Genomic DNA, 23,855 nt, shown 5'->3' with positions numbered 1-23,855 from the left:
CTTAAATCCTAACACAGGGGTACAACAAAGTTAGTTGTAATATTCTGACTAAAGGTCTGTTATTATAATGAAGTACAAATACTCTTGTGCTGACACAGCCAATTAAAGCCCATCTGTGATAGCGTTTGGTCCCTTCCGTACTGCATTGTCAACCAATATTCAGAAGAATGGAAACAGATTGTCAGCACTATACTGATTTCAGCAAAAATATGCTGATTTATGATGTTACAGAGCTGAGGGGCTCTATAACAGGGGCTAAATGCAGCTTTCTGTGCATTGCAGATGTACCAGAAGTTATTTTTATGAAGCTGACACCTGCAGATAGTAAGCAGACTCACCTAAACGTCCAGTTGTAATCATCTGTAACACGTTCCATAAGGTCAAACTGAGGCCCTGGGACACTGCAAATTGGACGATTCCAGTTATCACGTATTCTCATGTAGAGGTTTCTGGTGTAAAAGTTCTCAAAATCTTGATAAAGTGGCACAAAATCCTGTTTTAAAAACATGCACAGGGTTATATTGCTAGGAAAATGTCTATTTATGTACCTATGTTGTTGCCATTAAAAAGGAAAAACTTATTCATTAGTAAATAGAGGGTTATAACAGCCACATGTTCCTATGTCATGTACAACTCTGATCAGCAAATGTCTTAGTTTAATTCCCTCGAAATACTGTTCATATTTTTTATGGTCAACAAGTTGGCCTAATTTTCCAATCCAATATTTGGAAAGCTGGAAATGGAAGGAGCCATGATGCTTTCATTTGGAGAAACTGCATGTTTCAAATAGAATGCTTTGCTACGTGCAGAGCAGACTGCAAAACTGGGATAAACAACTCATTATAATTCATTAAACACTGGATTCATTAGATTCAAGCTAATCCAGCATAATTGGTCTGGGCATTTTTGCCCTTGACCAGATGTGCAAACAGCTAGTTAACACATAAATGCCTTTTGATGGCAAAGAGTTTGGTTGACAATTAGTTTGAATCTATGGATTTTACTTGGAAATTAAATGAAAAGAATAGAACCAAAACAAAGTTTTATATAATACAGCAATATATACATATTAGTCATTGGATACAATAAGCTGATAAAACAACATAGCATGCAGTTAAATATGTGGGAGAAAGGAAAATTAACTGAGCATGTAATGCGTGTGGGGCTGTAAAAAGATTTAACTTGCATGTCTGGAATTACAGTAGTTCACAAATTGCCAAATCATGAAGTGAACTAAAAAGGTTATTCCATGAGAATGTGAATTATGCCTTTGCACCGTGATACTTCATCAGGCAGTGCACACATCTTTGAAAAGCCAAAGCAGAAAATACTGTTTCAGTAATTTTAATTGTAAGAGGAACAGTAATACTATTCACACTTTTCCTCCATTATGCCAGGTTTTGTTGTAAATGATAGCTCAAATTGTAGAGAAGAAGGAGGAGCAACAAAAAATCTAAACAAAGTTGGAATGTGATTAAACTTGCTGAGGTGCAAGTTTCTGTTAGGACTATGCGGGATGCTAAAATTTCTAGGTCTGGACTCACAAGAATTCAGGCTACATTAGGTTTGTGCATAGACAATGATTCCTGAGTGCTCTGTGACCAGTAGATCAACAAACGCAAGTCAACAATTATAAAAACATTAGCTCTGCCTATGGCTACAAAGGACAAAGTAAGATGGCCAGTTGGGACAGAGAAAGTTCAGGGTTTAAGAGCTTTGGAGGGATGCTATATTTAACACTAAGGAGTTTCAGAGCTTTCTTTCTCTGTGGAATGACATAAGACACAGATTCAATTCTGCTGAGAGCATTTTGACACTAATGAATGACATCTCCCAGGCATGCTGTCTGTGAAAATTATGATTTTATATATATATATATGTATGTTTGTGTATTTAAACTATACTGCAGTGTGTGATTCCTTTCAACCCTGTGAAATATTCTTTTCTAAGATGAGAGCTGTCTGCCTTTGCTAAATTATTGTATGTAGTTTGCAAGCAGGGGAAAACTCAGCTGTAGATACATAACATCTTTTTCATACATACTTTTTGTTGTTCTCTCTCTGCAGCAACATTACGTTTTTCTAGTCCCCAGGCTCTCATAAAATCTCGCAGGTAGCCAAATATCGTTCCCACTCCAAAACCCAAGAAAGTAAGAACAGCGACATACATTGGCGTCCGTTCAAAGTGCTCAATAAATGGTTTTTTGTAGGGACTCCCATTTGATACTCCATTCTTCTGAAAATACAGAACAGAAACTTGTGGTTAATACATTTCATCTGATCAAAGCTCATACTGAAACCTTAGACCTTGAGGCAAATATTTTCCTCTAATATGCCACAGATTAGGAGAGGCATTTAGACCTCACAGTGTATCAGCTGATGCAACCTATCCTTGAAAAGGAAGACCTCTAAAACTGCAGAGGCTACTGACCGCTACAAATGTCTTCATTTTCTCTCCTCTCTGCACCAATGTCCTCAATTGCAGGTGTCTTCACCACCACTCCCTAATCTATTTTGAAACATTTGATACTTATGAAAGACTGGCAACATATTATTGTGTAATTGGACAATTATTTCACAGGTGATTGGATGGAAACCACAATATTCCATTCTTGCAAGACAGAGCTATAAAAAGGGAAGGGTGTCACTGAAAACTCACCTACATGGGGCCTGACTCTGCTTCTAAGAGTCTTGTGTAATCCACTGCAGCAGCTAGCCTATACACAGCAAACCTTGTCTAAAATAGGGCACCTTTACCATGATGTTCTTTAGATCCGAGGAAGTATCCAAAACAGCTGTGATCCCAGCCTTCTATTTCTGTTGCAATTTCACAAACACTTTTGATTATATTTTCAATAACTTCTTCCATACTTCTAAGAGTACTTAAAAAAAAAAGAAGTGGAGAGAAAGACCCTCCCCCCCCTTGTTTGCTGAGATTAGTCACCCTCTTGTAAATCGCTCTTAAAAATTTACAACTGTGTGTGGACAAATATTTTATCTTGAAAATATTCTAACACTTCACCAGTTTTCAAATTAAAGAAACAAAGTCTTTCAATTGCAAGCTTCTCAGACCAATGCATACTCCGTAGGCTTATCAGGATATTATTTTGAGGAGGGAACTCCCTTATTTCTGCGAAATACGATAGCATTTATTGTTACTTTCCAGTAATGTCCAACCTAATTCAAAGATCAAAAACTCTAATCCAGAAAATAGTCCTCTTCAAAAAACCCCCCACAAAACAAGACATAATTTTTGAGCATGTTATAAGGTATGTCTACCCATTTATGAAGAAACACCATTAATACATTGCTGCCTGTAGGATGCATGAGCTAAAAAGACTATTTATCTATTTATGCAATGTAGCAAGCTGAAATAGAATGATCATATTAAGAACAACTGTAAATTCCCTGCACTTGTCAGACCTACATATAATATTATTGATCTTTGTATTGCATTAAGTTGCCTTTATCCTGGGAAGAGTTTGATTTCAATTTTAACCTGCTGTCTAATTCTAGATTCACAATGTTCTCTTGAGAAAAAAAAAAGTGCTGGACCCAAGAAAGAATTTAAGGATTTTGAAGGAAACTCAAAAAGGAAAAAAATTAGGAGGTGAATAGAAATACATTTAGACTCTGGAAAGAAACGGAGACCTGCAAGGAAGAAGGTATGCACAGCTGGTTCTCACTGTGTGAGGATGGACGTTTGAAGCAATTTTACTCATGCACTCCTACCTAAAAGTTAATTGTCCTTTTAGTTCAAACAATTTATCATGAAAAACATTTTATGAGAATGGGTTAAACACATAGTCAAGTCATATTTCAGGTGAGCCGCAACAGCTTTGTGTACATGACAAGGTAATTTAAGTATTTCATCAGGGATTAAGCTAAGTCACATTACCTTACATTTGCCATGGGCTAAGAGCATATTTATGGTCAGCTATAGCAATTCAGTTGACACATTAGTTTGTCAAGCCATGATGATGTGGTAATGAATCTGAGCCCAGAGAATTAGCAGGATGACTCTGTTTATCATTTTATTAAGAAACACTTTGCTGTTATATATTTTATTTGTCAAGGAGCAGGGAAGCTTTGGCTTATATCAGACTCATCTGTGGCAGAAGTGGAACCCCTTTTGTTTGGGCTTTGTTCTGGGTTCAGCTGCTGCTGTTTTATGCAGTCAGTAATGATATATGGACTGAACCATGTAAGCACTGTTACCTACTGTTCTTAATACAAATGGGTAGTAGAAAGCGGCATCAATAATAGCAAAAGTACTAAGAATACACAGTCAGACTCTGATCCACATATCTCATTGATAAATTCTACAACAGCTCCATAAGAGCACAGATTGTCACTTGCTGACATCAAAGGCGGCATTTTCTAAAATCGCGATGGTCTATGAATGGTGAAATCCAAGTGTCAATTAGAACAAAGGAGGGTGAACAAATCTTCCACCCCTCTCCCCCCCAAGTGATATCTTCTCTAAAAACCAAAGTGAGGAAAACAAAGGGCTTTTAATCTAACCTTACAATCACAAAAATGTAGAGAAAGAGTCTCAGGACTGGAATAACCAAAGCAAGTGGTCTTACCACTTCTGGAGAGTGGTAATGTGGATGCTCTTGCACAAAACTTCAGATCCAAGCATCAAACTAAGAGTTACTGAACATTGTGATGAATTTCAACAATGTCAGCCAGTCAAAATCATCAGTGGAAGGATGGTGAATTGCCATTTTATATTAAGCTGCTGATGGATTTTTACATACTATCACAAAGTTTTATTTGAAAAGAAAGAGCTGGAATTGAAGACTATGCATTTAAAGCACCTAGACAGTGAAGATGGATGTAATCAAGCTGTTCATGCTAGCACCAAAACAAAATGCAGCAGATCTCTTACAAATATCTTTGATTCAAAGATCACACCAGGCACTCTTCTGAATTTTACACTCACAACTATATTATTATCTGTAAGAACACCTGTAGTGCACAGTATTTTTTCTAGACCCATACCGCTACTATGACAATTCTCAGTAGCAGATGCTCAGGCAAAGATTATAAAAGCAGATATACAGAATGATACTTTCCTCAGTATAGTCTCCCAGCTTCCAGCAACTTGTGGCTTAGAGACTTCATGAGGCATTTCACATTTAATAGTTACAAACTGATAACTAATTTTTAATTTGGGTGTTTTCGAACACCTGAATATTGTGGAAATGAATTGTGAATTGTTATGATTGATTTATTGTAAGACTGTGTGATAATTTAATTTGACAATTTATGACCATTGTTCCTTGTTCAGCTTTTCTGTTCAACCAGTTATGCTACTCATAATTTTTTGTACTTGAATGACTTTGCCCTATACTCACCTCTTCCCATGCTGAAGTCTTAATGTATTTAGTTTTAGTCCACTCTAATAGTTTTAGACAGGAAAAAAATCTAGGTTTTAATGCTCACCTTTCTCTTCACTTTGTCTAGTTCAATTATACCTTTCTGAGCTGCAGGGTAGGGGAATTAAAACTGCACATAATACTTGAGGGCATTGTGTGGATTTATACATCTGCAAATGAAATTTTGTTTTGTTTTCTGTTGCTTTTGTAAAGATTGCAAACATTCTACCTGCCTTTTTGCCATGAGGTTCGCAGTTTCAGAAATATCCCTAATTACATTTATTAATGTAATTTATTTTAATAATTAATTATTGTAATAATTACAATATATCCCTTCCCTGGTGGCAATAAATAGTTAATTTAGAGCACACCACTATGTGTGCTCTTGAGATCATTTTCCCCTTCCAAAATGTCCTTTACTCTTTATTTGCTGGCATGCAATTTTGCCTACCATTTTATGAGTATCACACAGTACCATGAGAACCTTTTTGCAGGTCTTGGCAACCAGAGTTAATTTTCCCTACCACAAAGAATTCTGCACTGTCAACTCATATTATCACCTATTTCTCCTCACTCCTTTTTTCTAGAGCTTTAATAAATATGTTAAAGAGCACAGGTCCAATCAGACATCCCTGGAAGACTCCATTCCCTGTATCTCCCCAGTCACCTTTTCAAAAACTGTATCTTATTTTTAACCTTCCATTTCTCTGGTGAATAGCAAACTTAAGCTGTGGCCCATCTGAGTTACTCAGCAACTTTATGTTTGCATTCCTTTAAAAATCTTGAGTAAATATCCTTTGGTCTTTGTGAAATGCTAATCCACATTTTATTGGCTTGTTTTAAAACTTCTTCTACTGGCATTCCAATTCAAAGTAGTTTCTCACTAGTCAGCCACAGAGTAGGGACTCTTTCCAAGCATCAATATGAGGAACACCAAAGCAAAGAAGAGAATAAGGACACCCAAGGCAGAGAGTCTATAGCTGAAATTTGAAATGAATGGAAGTTTTACCACTGAGTTCAACAAATCTAGGTTTTCATTGACTTCACAGAAACCAAGAGCAGTCAGGATTTTAATATGCGATTTCCTTGTGTTAGCTTACTAGATTGTGTTGTCTTACACTCCCTTGTGACTGAAGGCCACACTGGCAGCTGCAAATTGGTCTCTAGAAAGACAGTCACAGCAATAGAATTTGTGAGCAAAATTTTGATGCCAATGAAGTCAGCAGGAGTGATGTCAACGCAGACAGTACAGCCAGCTTTAAATCCAATACCGCTTATAGCCCCATATTTAATCATTACTAAAGGATTTGGAAACAAGTTATATTTTTTCCGTAATGAAGAACCTCATTCTAACCTGTTGAGTTTTTAAAATTTAAAAAGTAACAATAACAATAAATCTAATAGGAGTATTAAAATGGGCATCAGTATAAATATTGAACATAATGGACACACAACAACTTTAATCAAAATAGCTCCCTCCAAAAATGAAATAAACTGATCTCAAAGTCTGTTAAGCATATTCCTGGCAGCAGCTTTAAAAGGAGGAAGCTACAAAACACATTTTCATTAGCAAAGAAAAATAACATATAGCTATACAATAATATGAATAATACTTAAATAATATTAAACTAAATGACATTAAGAAAGGCATTAAAATTGTTGTCACTTGTTTCTCATTCACTTTGCTATTCTCTGAAATCTCTCTGTTCACATATTTGTTCACACTGCGCTTAAACTGAGGAGAGCAGTTTTCATTGAATTAAGGTCCTACAGCCTCTGGAATAGCGCTAGTTGACATGAGTCAAAAATGCAGCAAGAGGAGAGCTATCAATTAAACAGCATGGAGATGATATGACATTACTAAGTCTGTGTCTTGGCCCTGATTAGTTTACTAATGTCAAAGTAACTGCTTATGCTGGCATAAATTAGGAGTAAACCACATCAGCAGAATTGTGCCTGTGAAACTGAGATCTGAGAACTTAAGTTTTCACACAAGTCTGTTCTGCAGAGACAACGTACACTCTAAAGAAATCCAGAAATCCTAATCTTCTTTTTGAAATCTCTCTTTAATTAAACATTTTGGGAACTATTATGGCCACTTCCAATACAGCAGCAGTAGGTGCAGACAGCTAGGTGCAGACAGCTATAACTGTGAAGTAAAACTACTGGGAGAAAAATACAGTCTTTGTTTTTAAATGCACCTTCTCCACAAGGAATAAAATCTGATCCAGAAACAGATGAAACTTTCTTTTACTCTCCTTCCATTTAAGAAGAATGTTTCATCTGTCTCTGGATCAGATTTTATCATGTTGTTGCATAAAACCTATAAAAAAGTAATGCAAGCTGACTGATCCACATACAGCTACCAAGACAGACATGAAGAGGTAGGTGTTGAAAACTGTGAACCAAATGATAGCCATGTTTGCTCAATATCTGTGAGATTTCAGAAGGCCATTGAAATCTTGAGAGCAGATTAGCGCAGTGCATTGCTACTGCCAAAAACTGATGGGAGCACAGACTGCTAATCACCGACGCAACCAATTCTATCTGATTGCTTGCAGATGGCTTGCTAAGTGAGACACACAATGTCTTGGTTCTAAACAGACATTTCCTCCCCAACACTGGAAGAAAAACTACTGGCGAGAAATCCTAAATGTAGGTAATTTTAGGTATCCCAGGATGTATGAGACAGCCACATCTGGATGGCAGGTAGGACACAGGACCTATAGATATCTGGGCCCTTCTGGAGCGAAGGCTGAAGACAGGTACTCCCAGGTCCCATTTTAGACATGAGAAGGGTATGCTCAGGCTGAATCCCAGACACAGCTTGCCAGCGGATAGTCAGAATCTGAAGTGGCTGGTGTGCAACTCCGTCACCTGTGGGACATCACCATCAGAAGGCTGAATCTCAAAGAGTAAAACTCTCAGGTTCTACACAAACTTGCCATGCTGACTGCCATAATTAATGCTTTCTCCTCAAACTCCATTCCTAGGCATCAATAGAGACTGTGAATCTTAAATGATTGGACACTGTCCCCCAGGTAAAAGAAAAGAAAACCAAAATAATGAAAATCAGAATTTTCCTACAATGAATATACCATTGACACATAATGAGATTACCTCACAAACCTCCTCAGTTACAAGCAATAATATCCTTTACTGTAAGTACCTGGTGTCTTCTCTGTTATGACACATTAGAAGCTCAGATCTCTAAGAGAGAAACCAAGGATGACTACAGGGAGAATTCATAGCTTACTGAACTATACAGACAAGCCTTAAATTAAAAATAGTCATGAAACTGATGCATCTAGAAGATGCTAAAATTAAGGGTACAGCCCCTTGCACTGTGACCAAGCCACAGGAAAGTATAATTCACACACTACGCAAACAGTAAAGATCAGCCAACCCAAAAAGCTTTATTTCTTGTTACTGTGTGTCTGCAGAATCATTAACTGATTATTGACTCCTGCTGAAGTTTTAGCAAAAATATACACATGATAATGAAGCAATCTGTAAAGACAAAGAATATAAGTTCCAAGACTGTCCAGAAGATTTAGGAACATATATGACATCTTCAAAATACTTTAGGTACTTAGGAATCCACGTACTATTGACTTACCGGAGTTACAGAGTCTAACAACTCAGGAACTCTGGAAAGTTTGCCCCTGTAAATAGTATTAACTGCTGCTTGTTTCTTCACTGTTACTTTATGTTTGTAGGAAGATTGTGTCTTTTCACTGTACTTTTCACAGTCATCAGGAAATGGCTGTTGTTAATCAACTGTTATCTAATTACAACAAAACTTTCAGCCTCTCTGTACCACTTCACGACACCTTACCACAGGCAAATACTGGCAAAGGCATGAATTTTCACTTTCCACACTTCCCACCACTTTTTCAGTCAAGCACAAGTGATAGGCCAACATATTCATCTCATAATAAATTCTTTTAGCACCAAATAATCAAGTCCTGCAATACCAGCTATGACACTAATACTATGAAAATTCAGATGTGAATGACAATCACATTAAAAATATCCTGTCAAATATAAAACGCTGTTACATAATTAGGAAAAAACACCCTAACTATAATTTTTTTCAGAGTAAATACTTTACTGTGAAGAGTACTTGTTCCAAATGCAACACAGATGGTTTTACAATTCCCTGTCTCTCAGATTTACAGCATATAGTAATTTGAACAGTAACCTACGTGAAGAATACAGGTTATTTAACATCTGAAGAAAATTTCAGAGTATATTAATATTAAATTTCTGAGTTGACCCCTTTCTCAACAAAATAAATTGGAATTTTACTATCAATGCCACTAGTGACCATCCTTAAAATACTACTATCAGATTAGATAAGAATTACTCTTAGTGCTGGATGCTATACAGCAGCATGTCAGAAATAGCTCCATTCCACAAGACAGTGAATAATAAACACCAAAATGATATTTCTGAGTGCAGCACTGGAGGTTGGAAGGACACAGAAGGAAGTTGGTAAGAGTCGAGAGACAACATTGGAAAAAGGCTTCACCTAAAACAGAGATGAACTTGCAGGGTGGACCTATCATTGTCTTAATTTTGCATGTTTTTAAGCTGATAAAGATATCAATTCAAGACACCTCTCATTCTGGTATGTCAGGATATGAATTTCTAGCCCTGCACACACTGCAACCAACGTGTGATTCAGCATCAATGAATGATTATTTGCAATCAATAAGAAAACTGTCTACTACATGCAATTTTCCCAAAATATACAAATCTGTACATACTTTATTCTGATATGAATTTTGTCCAGTAAGTAGAACTGCACATTGCAGAATGGTCACATTACAATGTTTTTCCAAAGTAAAACCACATGCATCTCTTTACACCACAGAAGCTTAGATGGGTGCACACAAACTTGGGACAAATGAGAAGGGTTCTCCTTGGAGAGCTTTTATGTCAGTAGCAAACCCTAAAAACACAATGTGATGATCAGGAGAGGAACAGGACACAAATCTGAGGAAACGCTACTTTGAGTTATTGTTTATATGGCAATTTCTGAAACCTACAACAAATACTATCCAATGCCAACTAAAACATTTATACCAAACACTACACAGGGAAAAAGAAATATATGGTAAACTCTTCTAATGGCTTTACATCTGTACATCACAAGCAATAGCAAGAGACAATAAAAAGAAAGGCCAATATATACAAGGACAGACACAGCTATTACTGTGTTTGCTGTGACTCCCAGGGAATTCAAAGTGGACTCAGCTCAACATAACTGGGAAGCATGGGGGTACAGACAGAACTTAATAACTTTCAGAGACAAATAAGTTCACTACCTAGAGAGATACTTATAAACACCAGAGAGTATTTCCTAACCTTACAGCAATTACAGAGTAGAAAGCCTGGTGTGTTGAATCAGACAAAAGAGTGAAATAAGTGAAATAAGACGCTTAGGTTACAGCAATCCTGGCACAGATCACAGCGTCGAATTGCAGCAAGTGTTTGCTATTATATCCAAAGCTCATAGTGACCTGCGAGTGCCTGGCCACATTGGAATCTCTCCTGATTGTTCATACCCATGGCTTTGGCTTTAAGAATAAAAAAAGAAAGATGAAGCTGTATCACTTTAAAGGTTTTCAGTTTCTGTGCATCTACTAAGAGAGAAAATTTCTGCCAGAAGTGAATTAGTATTTAAGAATGCATTCTATGGATCTTTTATATATATGTATGTAAGTATGTATATATAGCTACATAGATAGATACATATATATATTATATGAGAAATTGACATTTGTCAGGATGAAGGCTGTAGCTGAATGGAAAGACACTTGTGATTACCTAACCACAGCATTAGTGATTTGGGCCAGTGGGGACTCTGAGCTAAAATCTATGTGATGCAATCCACCAATTCAGTTTCCCACATACAGACTTTGCAAGGAACACCAGCAAATCCTTTAACAAGCATCAAATTCTTCTCCCCATGCAGGTGAACAGATAGACCTTATGCACAAGACTTGCACGGTTGAAACATCATTGGACCCCAGTGTTTTGCCCACTGTAGAGTACAATGACTTGAAACAGGGCCAGCATTCAGCACAGATGGCAAACGGAACCAGTTAAATAATGAGAGACATATTTCCTATCAGAATGGATGCGTCTCTGGACTTCCCTAGATCATGCCAAATACATCTCAAACTTCAATCTTAACATGTTAAAACTTTAGGAACAGTCTCAGTCCATCATTATTTCCCAAGAGATGACAGCACCAGTTTTGATGAAGACTTCTGAAATGCATAATACACCAGTCCTTTGTCAAAGGATCACAAACATAATTTACAGCAGACACACTTCCTATCTCGAAGTTGCACAGCATTGCAATAATTTGCATATTATTCTACTTATTCTGAGAGTTATGCACAGGTTAAGCAAAACAACATGCTCTCCAAGATATTTCTGTTATTGCAAGGAGCTTCCTGTCATATTTCAGAAAGGTGCCAACAGAGAAAATCATTGCCAATTTTGTTAACATAATCGGAGTCGTAGCTGACCAAATTTTAGCATTTATCCCATCTCTTCCAAGGTAATTAGCAACTTTTAAATGATACAGATCTTATGGCATACCATGAATGGAGAGGAAAGAGAGATGCGAAATTGGTAACTTTCTGATCATGGTATTTCATGATGGGGGAAAGCAGAATTTCTCAAGAACAGCTGGGAAAGAGGTAATCAAAGTGATTTATGTAGGGTTTGTGTTACTAGTTTCACAGGTGGGGGAATTAAAAACCCAGTAGGAAGATGACCAGCTGGGTAGACAAGGTCCTTCTGGGACTATCCTTCTGGGATAGGACTTACAGCATCAAAAAAGATTCCAGGGGAAAAAAGGTTCAGAATGAAGTAGTTTATGAGAATCATGTTATGTTTTTTAGGACAGATGATTGGAGGAAGACAAAAGTGACAACCATCTTATAAATCTGGCTCTTCAGTATAAACTAGTCTCATAGCACATCACAACAGGAATAAAGTTGAGACAATGAATAGCTTGACACCTTAAAATACAAGAGAAGCCTTCTTAAGCAACAAGACTAATTCATTTAAACAATGGTTAGGCAACTTGGCAATGGTGCCCATGGCATAATTAAACTGGGATGGATCATGCCAAAGCCAGCACCAGAACTGGCATATGTGGTCGAACTGGTGCACCATTTAACTCAGCAACATGACACAGACTGCAACCAATCTAGCCTCAGATGACATAGTGAGACCCCCTGAAAAAGTATACAAAATAACCCAGATTCACAGACTAGTAATATTTTGCTGAAGGTTTGGCATTTTATTCCTTTTGAAACTCCTGTTTTCTTTTGCTTTTTAAAATAATATATGCTGTAACAACTTCTGAACTTGTTGAATTCTGTGTAGATGTTTCATCTGCAACGAAGTTTTGTGGGAATGGGTTCCACAGTTTTACTCCTCAAGCTGTAGCCTATTCACCTCTTCGTATACTTTCAAGCTATAGCCTATTTACCTGTTTGTATACTTTTAACATAACCCCTAAGTTAAGTGGTTCCAAACTTTTCAAATGCTCATCATTACAGAATTTCCTTCTGCATATCCTGTCATTGCCTCTTGACTTGTACTCTGCCGTTTTTGATACAGAGTGACTAAATATAGATACAGCTATAGATAGCTCTTAGATATATAGATCCAGATAAGTCTTTGATATAAAGTTGTGACTAGAATTAATTACAACGCTTCAGGCCAGGTTATAGTGCTGAGTTAAACAAAGACAAACTGTTCTCTATTAGGCACTCTGACATTGTGTTTTTTTTCCTGACCAGGGCTGCCCATATGCAATGTGTAGAGGATACAGACTAATTTTGGTTAGACAAGACTTAAGTAAGCTGTGAAGAACTCCAATGAAATTTTATCGATATTATAAGAGGTGAATTACCATTGAAATTCACTGCTAACAAACTCAAGATGGTACACTTTGGAAAAAAAAATCTGAACAACACAGTATATAATACTGGCTCCCAACTTAATTGATTTTTTTTTTTTTAAGAGGTTGCAAGGAAAACATCAAGCATTGTTGTAAATAGCTTGGAGTAAAACTTGAGTGAAAGTATAACAATGATCCAGAAAGTAATCAAATGCTTCAGTACTATTGCATAAAGAATTGAATTGAAACCATAGGCAATATAAAGAAAAATGCTATCAGTATGGGAGAGTTAAGCTCACATGATTTCTTCATATGTTGCTCTGAAGACTACAGTAAGAAATCCCATCAGAAATAGGATTATTTACTAGCTAAAATTTGAGTGTGATACAGAATAACAAATCATGTACTACAAAAATGGAAGTAACACACATTTCTGTATAATTAGAATAAATGTGTACTAACCAGAGATGCCAACCTTCTAATGGGAGGTGAATTTTCACATAAAAAAACACAAGGGAAAGAACTGTTTGTTTACTTTAGCACTGGCTATATTTAAATCCATCAGCCCATAGCACAACAAGAATAGTGAGAAGACACATACCACAGCAAATTCTGGACTTAGAGCTTCTCTTAAGGTAAAAATATGTTTTTTTAAGTTATTGAAAAGTAGAGTGAGGCAGCTAAATATTTTCAGAAGATAAAATATCTTAATAGAAACATTTGAACAATAACAGAAAAATGATACAAGCTCACCATAATACCACAAAAACTCAAAGACAGAAACTTGACTCAGGACTCTACAGAATCTTTACATCAATTTAAGGCACAAAAGCAGTCTAGTATTTCTTTTAAGCTTGTGCCCTAATGGAGAAAACTGTATATTTTAACAGCTGACAATCAATCAGCTTCTTTAGATTTTTTTTTCTAAAGCTCCATGGAGTAACATCTTTTTCCATTTTTGTTTGTCTGTCTGTTTGGAAAATAGCAAGAAAAGGTGGTATAAATCTGTTATGACTAAGTAATGTCTACCTCTACACCTATGAGGAACTCGCAGAGGGACTCCTCCAGGATACCAAGGGTGGTACAATAGTTCCACAAGAGGCACTCCTCTTTCCACTCATTTCAATTTCTGTCAGAGAAGACAATCTAGGCCTTGATGACTTTTTAATGTATATTTAGTTGTAATGATGTTCACTAACCATTATTAAATTGGTTAATTCAATCTTAGAGCTCAAAACAAAACAATTGCATTCTCCTTCTACCTCAATTGCTTAAAAATTAATAAAAAAATTGTTACATGATTATTTTTGGTACATCACACATTAAAATGCTCTTAATAAGCTTTTCCAGTAATTATGTAAGTCATGACACTGAATATCAGAACGGTTGGCATTCTGTCATTTAAACCTCCCGTGACTATTACAGTTGAAGAAATTACCCTTAAATAAGTGCTTTCCTCATGTTTTATAGTAGTCTGGGTTTAGGCAATCCTCATCCCAACACGTGGCACTAATTTTCATCCATACATCCACACCTACTTAGAGCCAAAATATCTGGGAACTGTGGTTCTGGGTTGAAAAGACAGAAATTAGGAAAACGAAGCCCATCAGAAATTCAAGAGGCAGAAACCAGGTGCAAGCATAGTGAGGAAAATAGGTGAATGAAGCATGTTTTGTTTGGCTCAGCCAAGACACCTTTTCAAAAACACAGCAATAAGCAAAAAGTCATCTGAATTTGCTTTTGAATTTGAGTAATTTTAACCTGTTTCCTAAGAAAACAATGGTTTATGCCCTCATGTTACCCTTCTGTTTGCAAGTGCCTCTCTAATAACTTTTGAACTCATCGACCAGTTTCAATCAAATCTGCTGGAAGAACAGAATTCTTCAAGATGTGAACTTCCAGAAAGCCCCATGAAAATCTGACCTCAATAGTAGAAAGGGATCCAAACCCATGCATACCCTGAAGGAGAGAGAGCAGGAACCTAGCTCTTTATCCATTCCAGGAGTAAAACACAGAAGCACACATACAATGACTCACCAGTCAGCGCCTACACAGCTCTGAACAAGGCACAATACACACTTTCTATATGGGCTAGAGACAGAAAGAGAGGTGGTACGGAAGCTGCAATGTATTGGGGTGGTAGAAGATGCCAGGCACAAAATAAGATGAAATTGGGCTTTATTACTCCCCTTGCTCACGAAAACAAATGGTTATGGACATTTCCCAAGCCATTTTCTGTCTTACTTTCAATATTATTTCTTCCCCTGTTGCTGTGGGACAAATTTAAAAACAATACTCAAAACATTACTGCATCTTGGAATTAGTTTAAGTAGACATTAGGGTATCTTAACTCAAAGTTTTCATTATACTGATCATAAAATGCTAGAAATTAAGAGACTTAGGAAAGGCAGGAAATGGAACAGCAGGAAAACAGATTTCAGGAGAGCGCAGTTGTATTCAGAAGGGTACCTTCTGAAGGCAGGGAACTCTTTAGAAAGCAATATTAACATAAAATGGAATTAGAAAAACAGCCATCTTTTAAGAAAACAATGTCAAAGGCCAAAGGTCAAACCACTCCAGTGCTACTAAACTAAGCAGAGTGCGGGTCTCAGCTGAAGTACTCCATCCAGCTTTGAGCAATGCTTTTTGAGAAGGAAGACATGAACCAACTGGAGACAGCTGGGAAAAGAACCATAAAGACTGGTCAAGGAAGTTATGAGGAAACAATAAAAGAATTTGAATCTTTTAGTCTAAAGAGAAGAGAAAATCCCAAGGAGTGACAGGAAAAGTGTCTTCAAAAATGTAAAAGGTAACTGCAAAAGGAAGGGAATAAACAGCGCTCTGACAGGAAGCAACACGCTTAAGTCACAGCAAAGGAGATCTAAACCAGAAATGAGAAAGAACTTTCTATGGATAAGAGTGGTTAAACATTAAGCTAGATCAATGGAGTGTTTAAGTAGAACATAAACGAACATCTCACAGGAACATACCATGTATAGTCAGGACTAATATTGTCTAGGGGGAGATACCAGAAAGCAGTGCTGTCAGTTTCATAACAAAATCCTAAAACAGAGTGGCCCAGCTGATGGTGTAACAGGCTCCAGAATAGCCTTCAAGACATTCTAGTGTAAAATCAGCCCTGAATAAAACCAAGGCTGTCATGTTTTATGGAAATGGACTAGATGACATCTCAAAATAACTTTAAGCCTTGTTACTTATTTTTCCTTTTTACCTTAAGTTCAAAAACCTCATCATGACATGAAATGTGGAAGAGAAAAGACACAAGGTGCTGAAAATAGCTGATACACATTTACCATAGATAGAAATGCAAGCAGATACAGATTTCTTCCGATTTATGGATTCTAGAAGAAGGAAGTGGGCATATAGAGTTTCTGCTTAAAGCTAAACTAAAATTGACATGACTAACTCTTGTCAACTGTCCACATTCAGACGACTTAATCTGTTGGGTACTCTTTACAAATCATTGAACAAAATTCTGGCTAACAAAAGGGTGGCACCTCTGTTTACACATCTGTGCCTGTGCTCCTAAATTTGGGAAGCACTGAGATAGATGATAATAATTTTCCTTCTCCCTCACTTCATACAGTTATACAGAGCAAAGACTAGGCAGGACCACAAAGAAGGGATGTGCTGAAGTTCTGATCCAGCATACACATTCCTGAGCTACCTGACACATTTTGTTCAAATTAGGAATGACAGAATGTATCTATGCACCAATCTTATTTCTCAAATATGAGTGCTGGCAACAAAACCCAGAATGAAGCTTGCTGTCTCGGAGAGAAATGCAGTTTCCAATTGCGTTAAAATACAAAAATTTTAAAGTACCAGAAAAACAAATAATCTCATATTTCTGGAAGAAAGTAGTTGTTGTTTAAATTGTGTACATGATGATAAGTAAAACTTCATACAGAAGATGAAAAACCTTTCCTTGAAGGTGATTTGGGAAAGGATAGAAGATGAACACTATTTGCAGAAATCCAAGCTTTTAAATTAGGAAAGCTATTGTGTTTTGATGCAGCATTCCAAAAATAATTCTTTCTTCCTGTATTTCAACACAGTGATTTTTTTCCTTGGGTTAAAAGCTTAGATTTCTAAAAATGTCCACTTCTAAGAAATTACTGCTATCACTGTGGCTCATGAGCAGATGAAGTCAGCTTTGTAACAAATAACTCCTTTCCTCCTGACTGCATTATATAAGCAAATAAATCAGTTTATAAGAAAGCTGTCATGATTCTGCATAAATTAGTAATAAATCCCATAAAATGTACATTTCCAGGACACCTCATGTTTCACATCTACCCTTCCATATCTGCAAAAAAAGGAAGAAGTTAGAAACACGAACATATAATCAAGGTCATGCTCTTCTATAGTTGCCGCTACGAACCTTTTTGTGCAACGAGGCAAATAACTAGCAATGAAAGATGCAAGTATCTCTCTGAACTGCAATGGAAAGGATCTCAAATTTGTTCTGAGAACTTTAGTTCATCCAGTAATTGCTGTGAGAGGGTGAACTATCCACTCACGTTGTACCATCTAGCATCCAAAAACATCATTACTACTAAGGAAAGTCCACATGTGCAAAGTAACATTATCTTACTTTTGCGTCCTATGGTACAAATCAATTGACACAGAATCAACCTCAGTTACAGTGGGAAAAATAATTGCCACGTGTCTCACGCAACTACTCCCTCACACAATCTGTGTAAGGAGCCACTCATGTAGGTAAATATTCAGATATATCAGACTTTATAGTTAATTCTGAAATGATACTGGGGAACTCTGACAATCCTTTTGTGTTTTACATTCTTTCCTGTTCCACAGGGAAAGATCTGCCTTCCCTCATTCTCATTTAGAATCTTAATTATCCTAAACGGAATTAACATTTTTATGTGCTCATCCAGATGTCTCCCTTATGGACTAATGGAATGACTCCAGTGTGTGTAAAAGATCTGTTGATACAAAATCTGGAATGATGAGAGGGACGTGCAGAATAAGCACCATAACTCAAGAGTATATATAACTCATCTCCCTTTTTGGGACCAGATTCATACCAGATATTACAGTTATTTGCTTTTTTTTTTTCATTAAGTAGATATACTTCATAACTACATGGATTAAAGCTAACCTCACACAGTAGAGCAGCTGCTGGAAGATTGCAAATATGGTAAAAGACTATTTGCAATCCCTATGTCTTCATTTATTTTTGCAACAGTCTGTTCATGAGAAGGGAGGTGGAACATCTTGAAGAAACAAACAGCTAGAGCTGCCCCAACAGCAGGGACCTATAAGGCAGAATCCAGTGTCTAACAGTGGGGGAATATGGTCAAGGCATTGCAAACTCCAGAGAAAGCACAGCTCAGTACTCAGGAAGCACAACAGTGGGCACCAGCACAAGAGAAACTTTTAAAAAAAGAAAGTTTCCTGAAAGATGTAATTGCCAATTGCAGAGACTTAACTATGTAACTAGCTTGAGCTAGTTATTTTAAATGTTTGCATTATAGGAGATCTTGACATTTCCAACTACATCTCTGCACTCATAGCTTTAAACAGCAGTGCTTCCACTCTAGATTGGCAGGAGATCACACATGCCTCTTCTGCTGAAAACATACACCCCTTATCTTGCATCAAGTCAGTCCAGATGGCAGGTGATTTCTGCAGTGCTTAAAGGCAAGATCTTGCCTTTCTGACATGCAGGGGTTCCTGGCTCACAGTTTGTACAGGAGCTGGCAGGCCTGCCAACTCCTCCATGCTACTGAGCTTCGTGAAAGCAAGACACCTCAGCAGTAAACTTGCCTCTGTGAGAGGCGGTGGCTCTGTAGCCAGCCTCAGCTCAGTAAGAGCAATGGTCTGGCTCTGACTTGGGTCTTGCCTACATCCACACAGAAAGAGATGGTAGTTCTTATCCCCTATCCAGGGCTGTGGGCTAATCCTCCAAGTGCATTAGGGGTCCTAGCTTGAAGTCAAGCTAAAAGAGAAATAAATGAGACACTGCAGTTTTTCCATTTGGATGGAAGGAGGTAAGACAGTTCAGAGAATCCAAGTATAAGCTAAGTGTTCAGTACAGCCATGTCCACCGGGGCTGCATTGTGGGATATGCTATAGAAATGTACAGTGAAAGGCATTGGCTTTCCTGAGGGACTCCGAATGGTACAGACAAAAAGTTATGCCTATTTTATAAGCAATGGAGAAAAGCATGCAGGGAGTTTATATGGCTTCATGTCAAATACACTAGAACAAAGTACTTATATAAATTCTGTGTTCAGGTAATTTATTTATGGGTTTGCTTTAACAAAAACATGGCTGCTTCACTTGCACAGAATCACAATAACCCAATGATGTGGGTGAAATACACTATCCTCTGAACAGATCAGTAGCTTTTTTGGAAAGAAAAAAAATCCCAAAGAGTGAAAGAGTTTCCAAACTGGGATGCTACTATAGACACATTGCCCTAAAGGTAGGCTAAGCTCTACCAATGTATACCAAAGTTGCTTGTCATGTCAGCCAACTAATATGATTGGGTCCTACACCATACCTGAAGAACTGAAAACACAACGGTCAAACAGTGCAGTGGTAAATGAAGATATACAGAAAGGTAAAGAAAATAAAAGTGTAATTATGTTTAAGGTTCAAATTTTCACATATATCTGGATTGGAATGGAAATGTCAAATATTTAAAGCATCCTCACTAAGGTGCCTCACACTGCGTGGATCATTGGCATTAAAACAGAATGTAACCTCTGGGAGGTAAATTCATGCCATGAATGGAATATATTTGTCATGGGCATTCCTGAGCTGCCAGGAGAAAGGATCACAGGCCACAGAATTTCAGAAATTTTCATTTTAAGTGGGAGTCATTCCAAAAATCTGGTCACTTAGTTTGCAAAGCAGAACTGAATTATTTTGAAAATGCCATCTATGTCCCTCAGTCTCTGTAGTGAAGGAGAGGTGGGTTTTAGCAATCTTTTCCCGTGTTATAAACATTAAAGCCCACACCAAATCTCAGTGGAACAATACGAAGGATTGTGTTGCTAGATGAAAAACTGCAGCTCTATCATCATTCCCTAAAATCCATCCATGTTCCCTCCAACCTCACTGCTCTGTGTGTCCATCAAATCTGCTTCTGGTATTTTAAGAGAGATGCTGGACATGCAACCACATTTCCCCAGAAATACTACAGGCCAGTTTTGGATTTGGAAAGGAAAGCAAACTGTAAAGTTAAAGTATATTCGTGAAGACTGTATGCAAAGATGGATTATAGTACTCTAGATGAACAGAACAGAATGAAGGTGTTGCAACCAGTTATCAATAGGTTATCCTAGAATTCTCCCAACAGAAGCATGGTAAAAAGCTAGCAGTGGCAGCCATGGCAAGCATGGCTGCTTTTCTTTTTACTCATGTTCTGATGGAAATGTTCAGTCAACACTAAAGTATTTCATTTCAGAGTATTACATGTTAGTCAATACGCATGCTGGCTTACAAATGATTCATGTTTCTGTGGCCATTCCCTAGCCAGTCCTGTTCAGTAGTACTATTTTTTCAGTATTTACAAAGGCAGAAAGGAAAAAGTTGCCTCCTCCCTTTGAGATTGTAGCTGCTCATCACCCTACATCTTCCCCTCCTTGTGCCATTCCTTCCCCCTTGGTTCCTTGCCTTCCTCCTGGCTGACATCACCTGCCACAGTCTCAACCCATCCACCTTTCACCTCCTCTTGCAGCTTTCCCTCTCTAGCCTCCAGCTACCTCAGCACCCCCAGCAAGCCCAGCACTCCCCTGACCTAGTTCTCACAGTGCATTTTGCTCCCTCAGGCAGCTCCACTTCACTCCACCCCAGTGCTGCCTCTCTGCTGAGGGCTGCTCACTCCTCAGGACAACCGAGCAATCCAGACTCTCCAGTTCAACCACTGCTTTATCTCACTCCCTATATTTCCACCCTGACTGGCCAATTGTCACCTGTGAGAGAGCTTTTTGTCGCTTCCATTGACTGATACAGATTTTGCTCACCTTGACGTGAAGGGAGAAGGAGCTACAGAAGTTCATGTGTATCCTCATCTGATTCCTTGCACATGATATCGCCACTTGAATAATTAGAAATTGTACCAAGCAGATACGCCTTTCTTCAGAAGTATTCTTGTCTCATAACAGATGTGAAAATGGTACCTAAACTGAACTATTTACTTATAAATGTAACCTGCCTGGTTTATGACATATATGGCTTTGTATCTAGCTGATGAGTAATTTGAATATACTGTCTAACTAACCAATGGTAGAGAAGTTAGATATTATGCAGCTTCAGAATTAATTTTCCTTTTCCAAAAGTGCTCCATGTTCATCTGTGAGGACCTATTTCTGGCAGCTCTAGGGAAATACTTTCCTTCCAATGGCTTGCACATGTGTGGGTTTTTGATTTTTTTTTTTTTTTTGATTTAATTGTATTTTCAAAACAGAATATTTCAAAGCCCTGGCAATGTTCTTACCTACTCTATTGTTAAAAGTGTTACTTATGAGCTCTGTTAAATCTTACACAGTGAATGATAAAACCCCACAAACTCTTGTTTGAAGAACTTCAGTTTTGCAATGATCTACCAGAACATGTGAGTGGATAAAGCTTGTGACTTTTGTGACTGCTTGTTTTAACCATGGATTAAATGAGGCTAATAAAGAAGCAAGAATCTAGCAGAAATTACAGGAAAAAAAATTCTTTGTCCAATAGCATAGAAAGTAATATTAGTTCATTTGCTTCTACTACAAGTTTTCAGAAATTGTTCTGGAAGATTTATCATCAGACTTTGTAACTCTGGCTGTCATAATGATCTGATAGGTAAATATGCTTCCAATTCCAAGAAGATATGATTATCTACGCATGATCGATGCCCATCTCATATATCTGCTGAAAAACTGCATTGCAAATCCTGTGTGAGTCTTGTGGTAAATGGCTGGTTTTATTTGGCCACACAGGTAATCAGGCATGTAGCATTGTCAAGAATGCAACACACTCTACAAAACTGACTAAAATAGGCTTGAAATGTTAACCATAAGCCACAAAGCTGTATGAGCTGGAAGAAAGGAAAAGAAGTAGTAGTAGTAAACAGTGAAGTGTGCAGACAAATCATTGTCAGTCACCGATTGGGGTTACTTACTGACAAGTGTCAGGGTGTTGAGATATTTTTATTAGCTTCCCTGACAACTCCCCTCCCCAATAACAAAACACCCAAAGAATCCTCAACCCCCCTTCTTCTAGTCTTTTAGACTATGCTTTTGAGGGCAGAGGCCTTGACTGTATATTTGTGCAAAGCACTTTAACAGGCTTTCAACACTACTTAGGTTATTTTATCGTATTCCTGAAACAAAAATCTTCTAGTCATGATCCCTTAAATCTCAGGGAAGAAGTAGTCAAAGTTCTCTAGGATGCCTAACCATTATTCTTCAACCCAAGCCTACAGAAATTACCTGTCACAAGGTAAAGGGCATGCACCCATTCCATTTCTGTCCTTATGCTGATACTCCTAACTATAGCTCCCTCTGGAATGCCATTACTGCATAAGTGGGATGCTTGATCAACGGGAGGTGAACTGAAATCATGCAGCCTTTGTGAAATGGGTAAACACAAGCCAAATGACAATGATGACCTTGATTTAGCTCACCTTTGGACCAGAGTCCTCTAGAGATGAAGAACTGATGTACTGAATTAGAATTGAACTACCGCAAAATGTTAACCAATAATTATGGTTTTAGAACATTTAACTTAAACTCAAGTTTCACCTGTAGAGGAGAAATGTCCCATGAGAACCCATGAGAAATGAGACCAAAAGCACAAGATATACTTTTCTATCCTGGCTTATCAGCGGCAATTAGGTCAAGGGACGGGTCAACTGCATTATACTCTACTGATAACAAACCACTGACATTTGCAAAAACTGGAAAAACTTTGATGAAAACCCCTATGAATGAAGACTTATTAGAAACTTAGACTTATTAGATACTACTCTCATGGGTGCCAAGTATTTTACAAGAAGAGAACATAAAATGAACTCTTCACCTCAGGAAGCTTACAGCCTAAATAAATTCCACAGAAACGAGTGATAAAATATATGTGAGGGAAAGATGTGTTAGAGTGGAAGTAAACAGAGCTCTATGAACTCTGGAAATAATAAATTCTGGGTTTCTATGTGTGTCTAATGTTGACTGACTTTGATATCAGTGACACACTGACTGCAACTTTCTTCTTGAGAAAACCTCCTTTCTATTACAGATTCTCCAGTGTACATGAGGAATGAGTTCACACTGCAGCTTCTCTTTCAACAGGGAATGTGCTGGGACTGTCTCCTGTGCTCAGCTGCCTACTTTAAGGAAAGCGTTTCATATGCCTTTATCAAGTCTGACTGAAATTGGCTGACAGGTTCACAAGTTGTTAAGGAGTAGACAGACAGATAGTATCACTAAATGTGTCTTGTTTCTATAGGAAACTAGGCCATAAATAATAGAGACTATTAACTTTCAGCACAGTTGCATGAATATGCAC

General features: G+C 37.6%; 1 protein-coding gene across 1 annotated transcript in view; it reads right to left on the bottom strand.

The window, feature by feature from the left end:
• Nucleotides 1-2,229, bottom strand: part of SPTLC3 (serine palmitoyltransferase long chain base subunit 3) — a 55,919-nt gene extending 53,690 nt beyond the window's left edge. The window contains exons 1-2 of the mRNA XM_026064175.1: nucleotides 2,044-2,229; nucleotides 339-493 (exon numbers count right to left, since the gene is read on the bottom strand). Of these exons, the coding sequence (XP_025919960.1) occupies nucleotides 339-493; nucleotides 2,044-2,169 (281 nt within the window). The 5' untranslated portion in view covers nucleotides 2,170-2,229. The remainder of the gene's footprint in view (nucleotides 1-338; nucleotides 494-2,043) is intronic.
• Between the last annotated feature and the right edge of the window lie 21,626 nt (nucleotides 2,230-23,855).

Source organism: Apteryx rowi, unplaced genomic scaffold (assembly GCF_003343035.1).
Source record: "Apteryx rowi isolate R43461 unplaced genomic scaffold, aptRow1 scaffold_21, whole genome shotgun sequence".
Taxonomy (NCBI): domain Eukaryota; kingdom Metazoa; phylum Chordata; class Aves; order Apterygiformes; family Apterygidae; genus Apteryx; species Apteryx rowi.
This window is presented reverse-complemented; position numbering and strand designations above follow the sequence as displayed.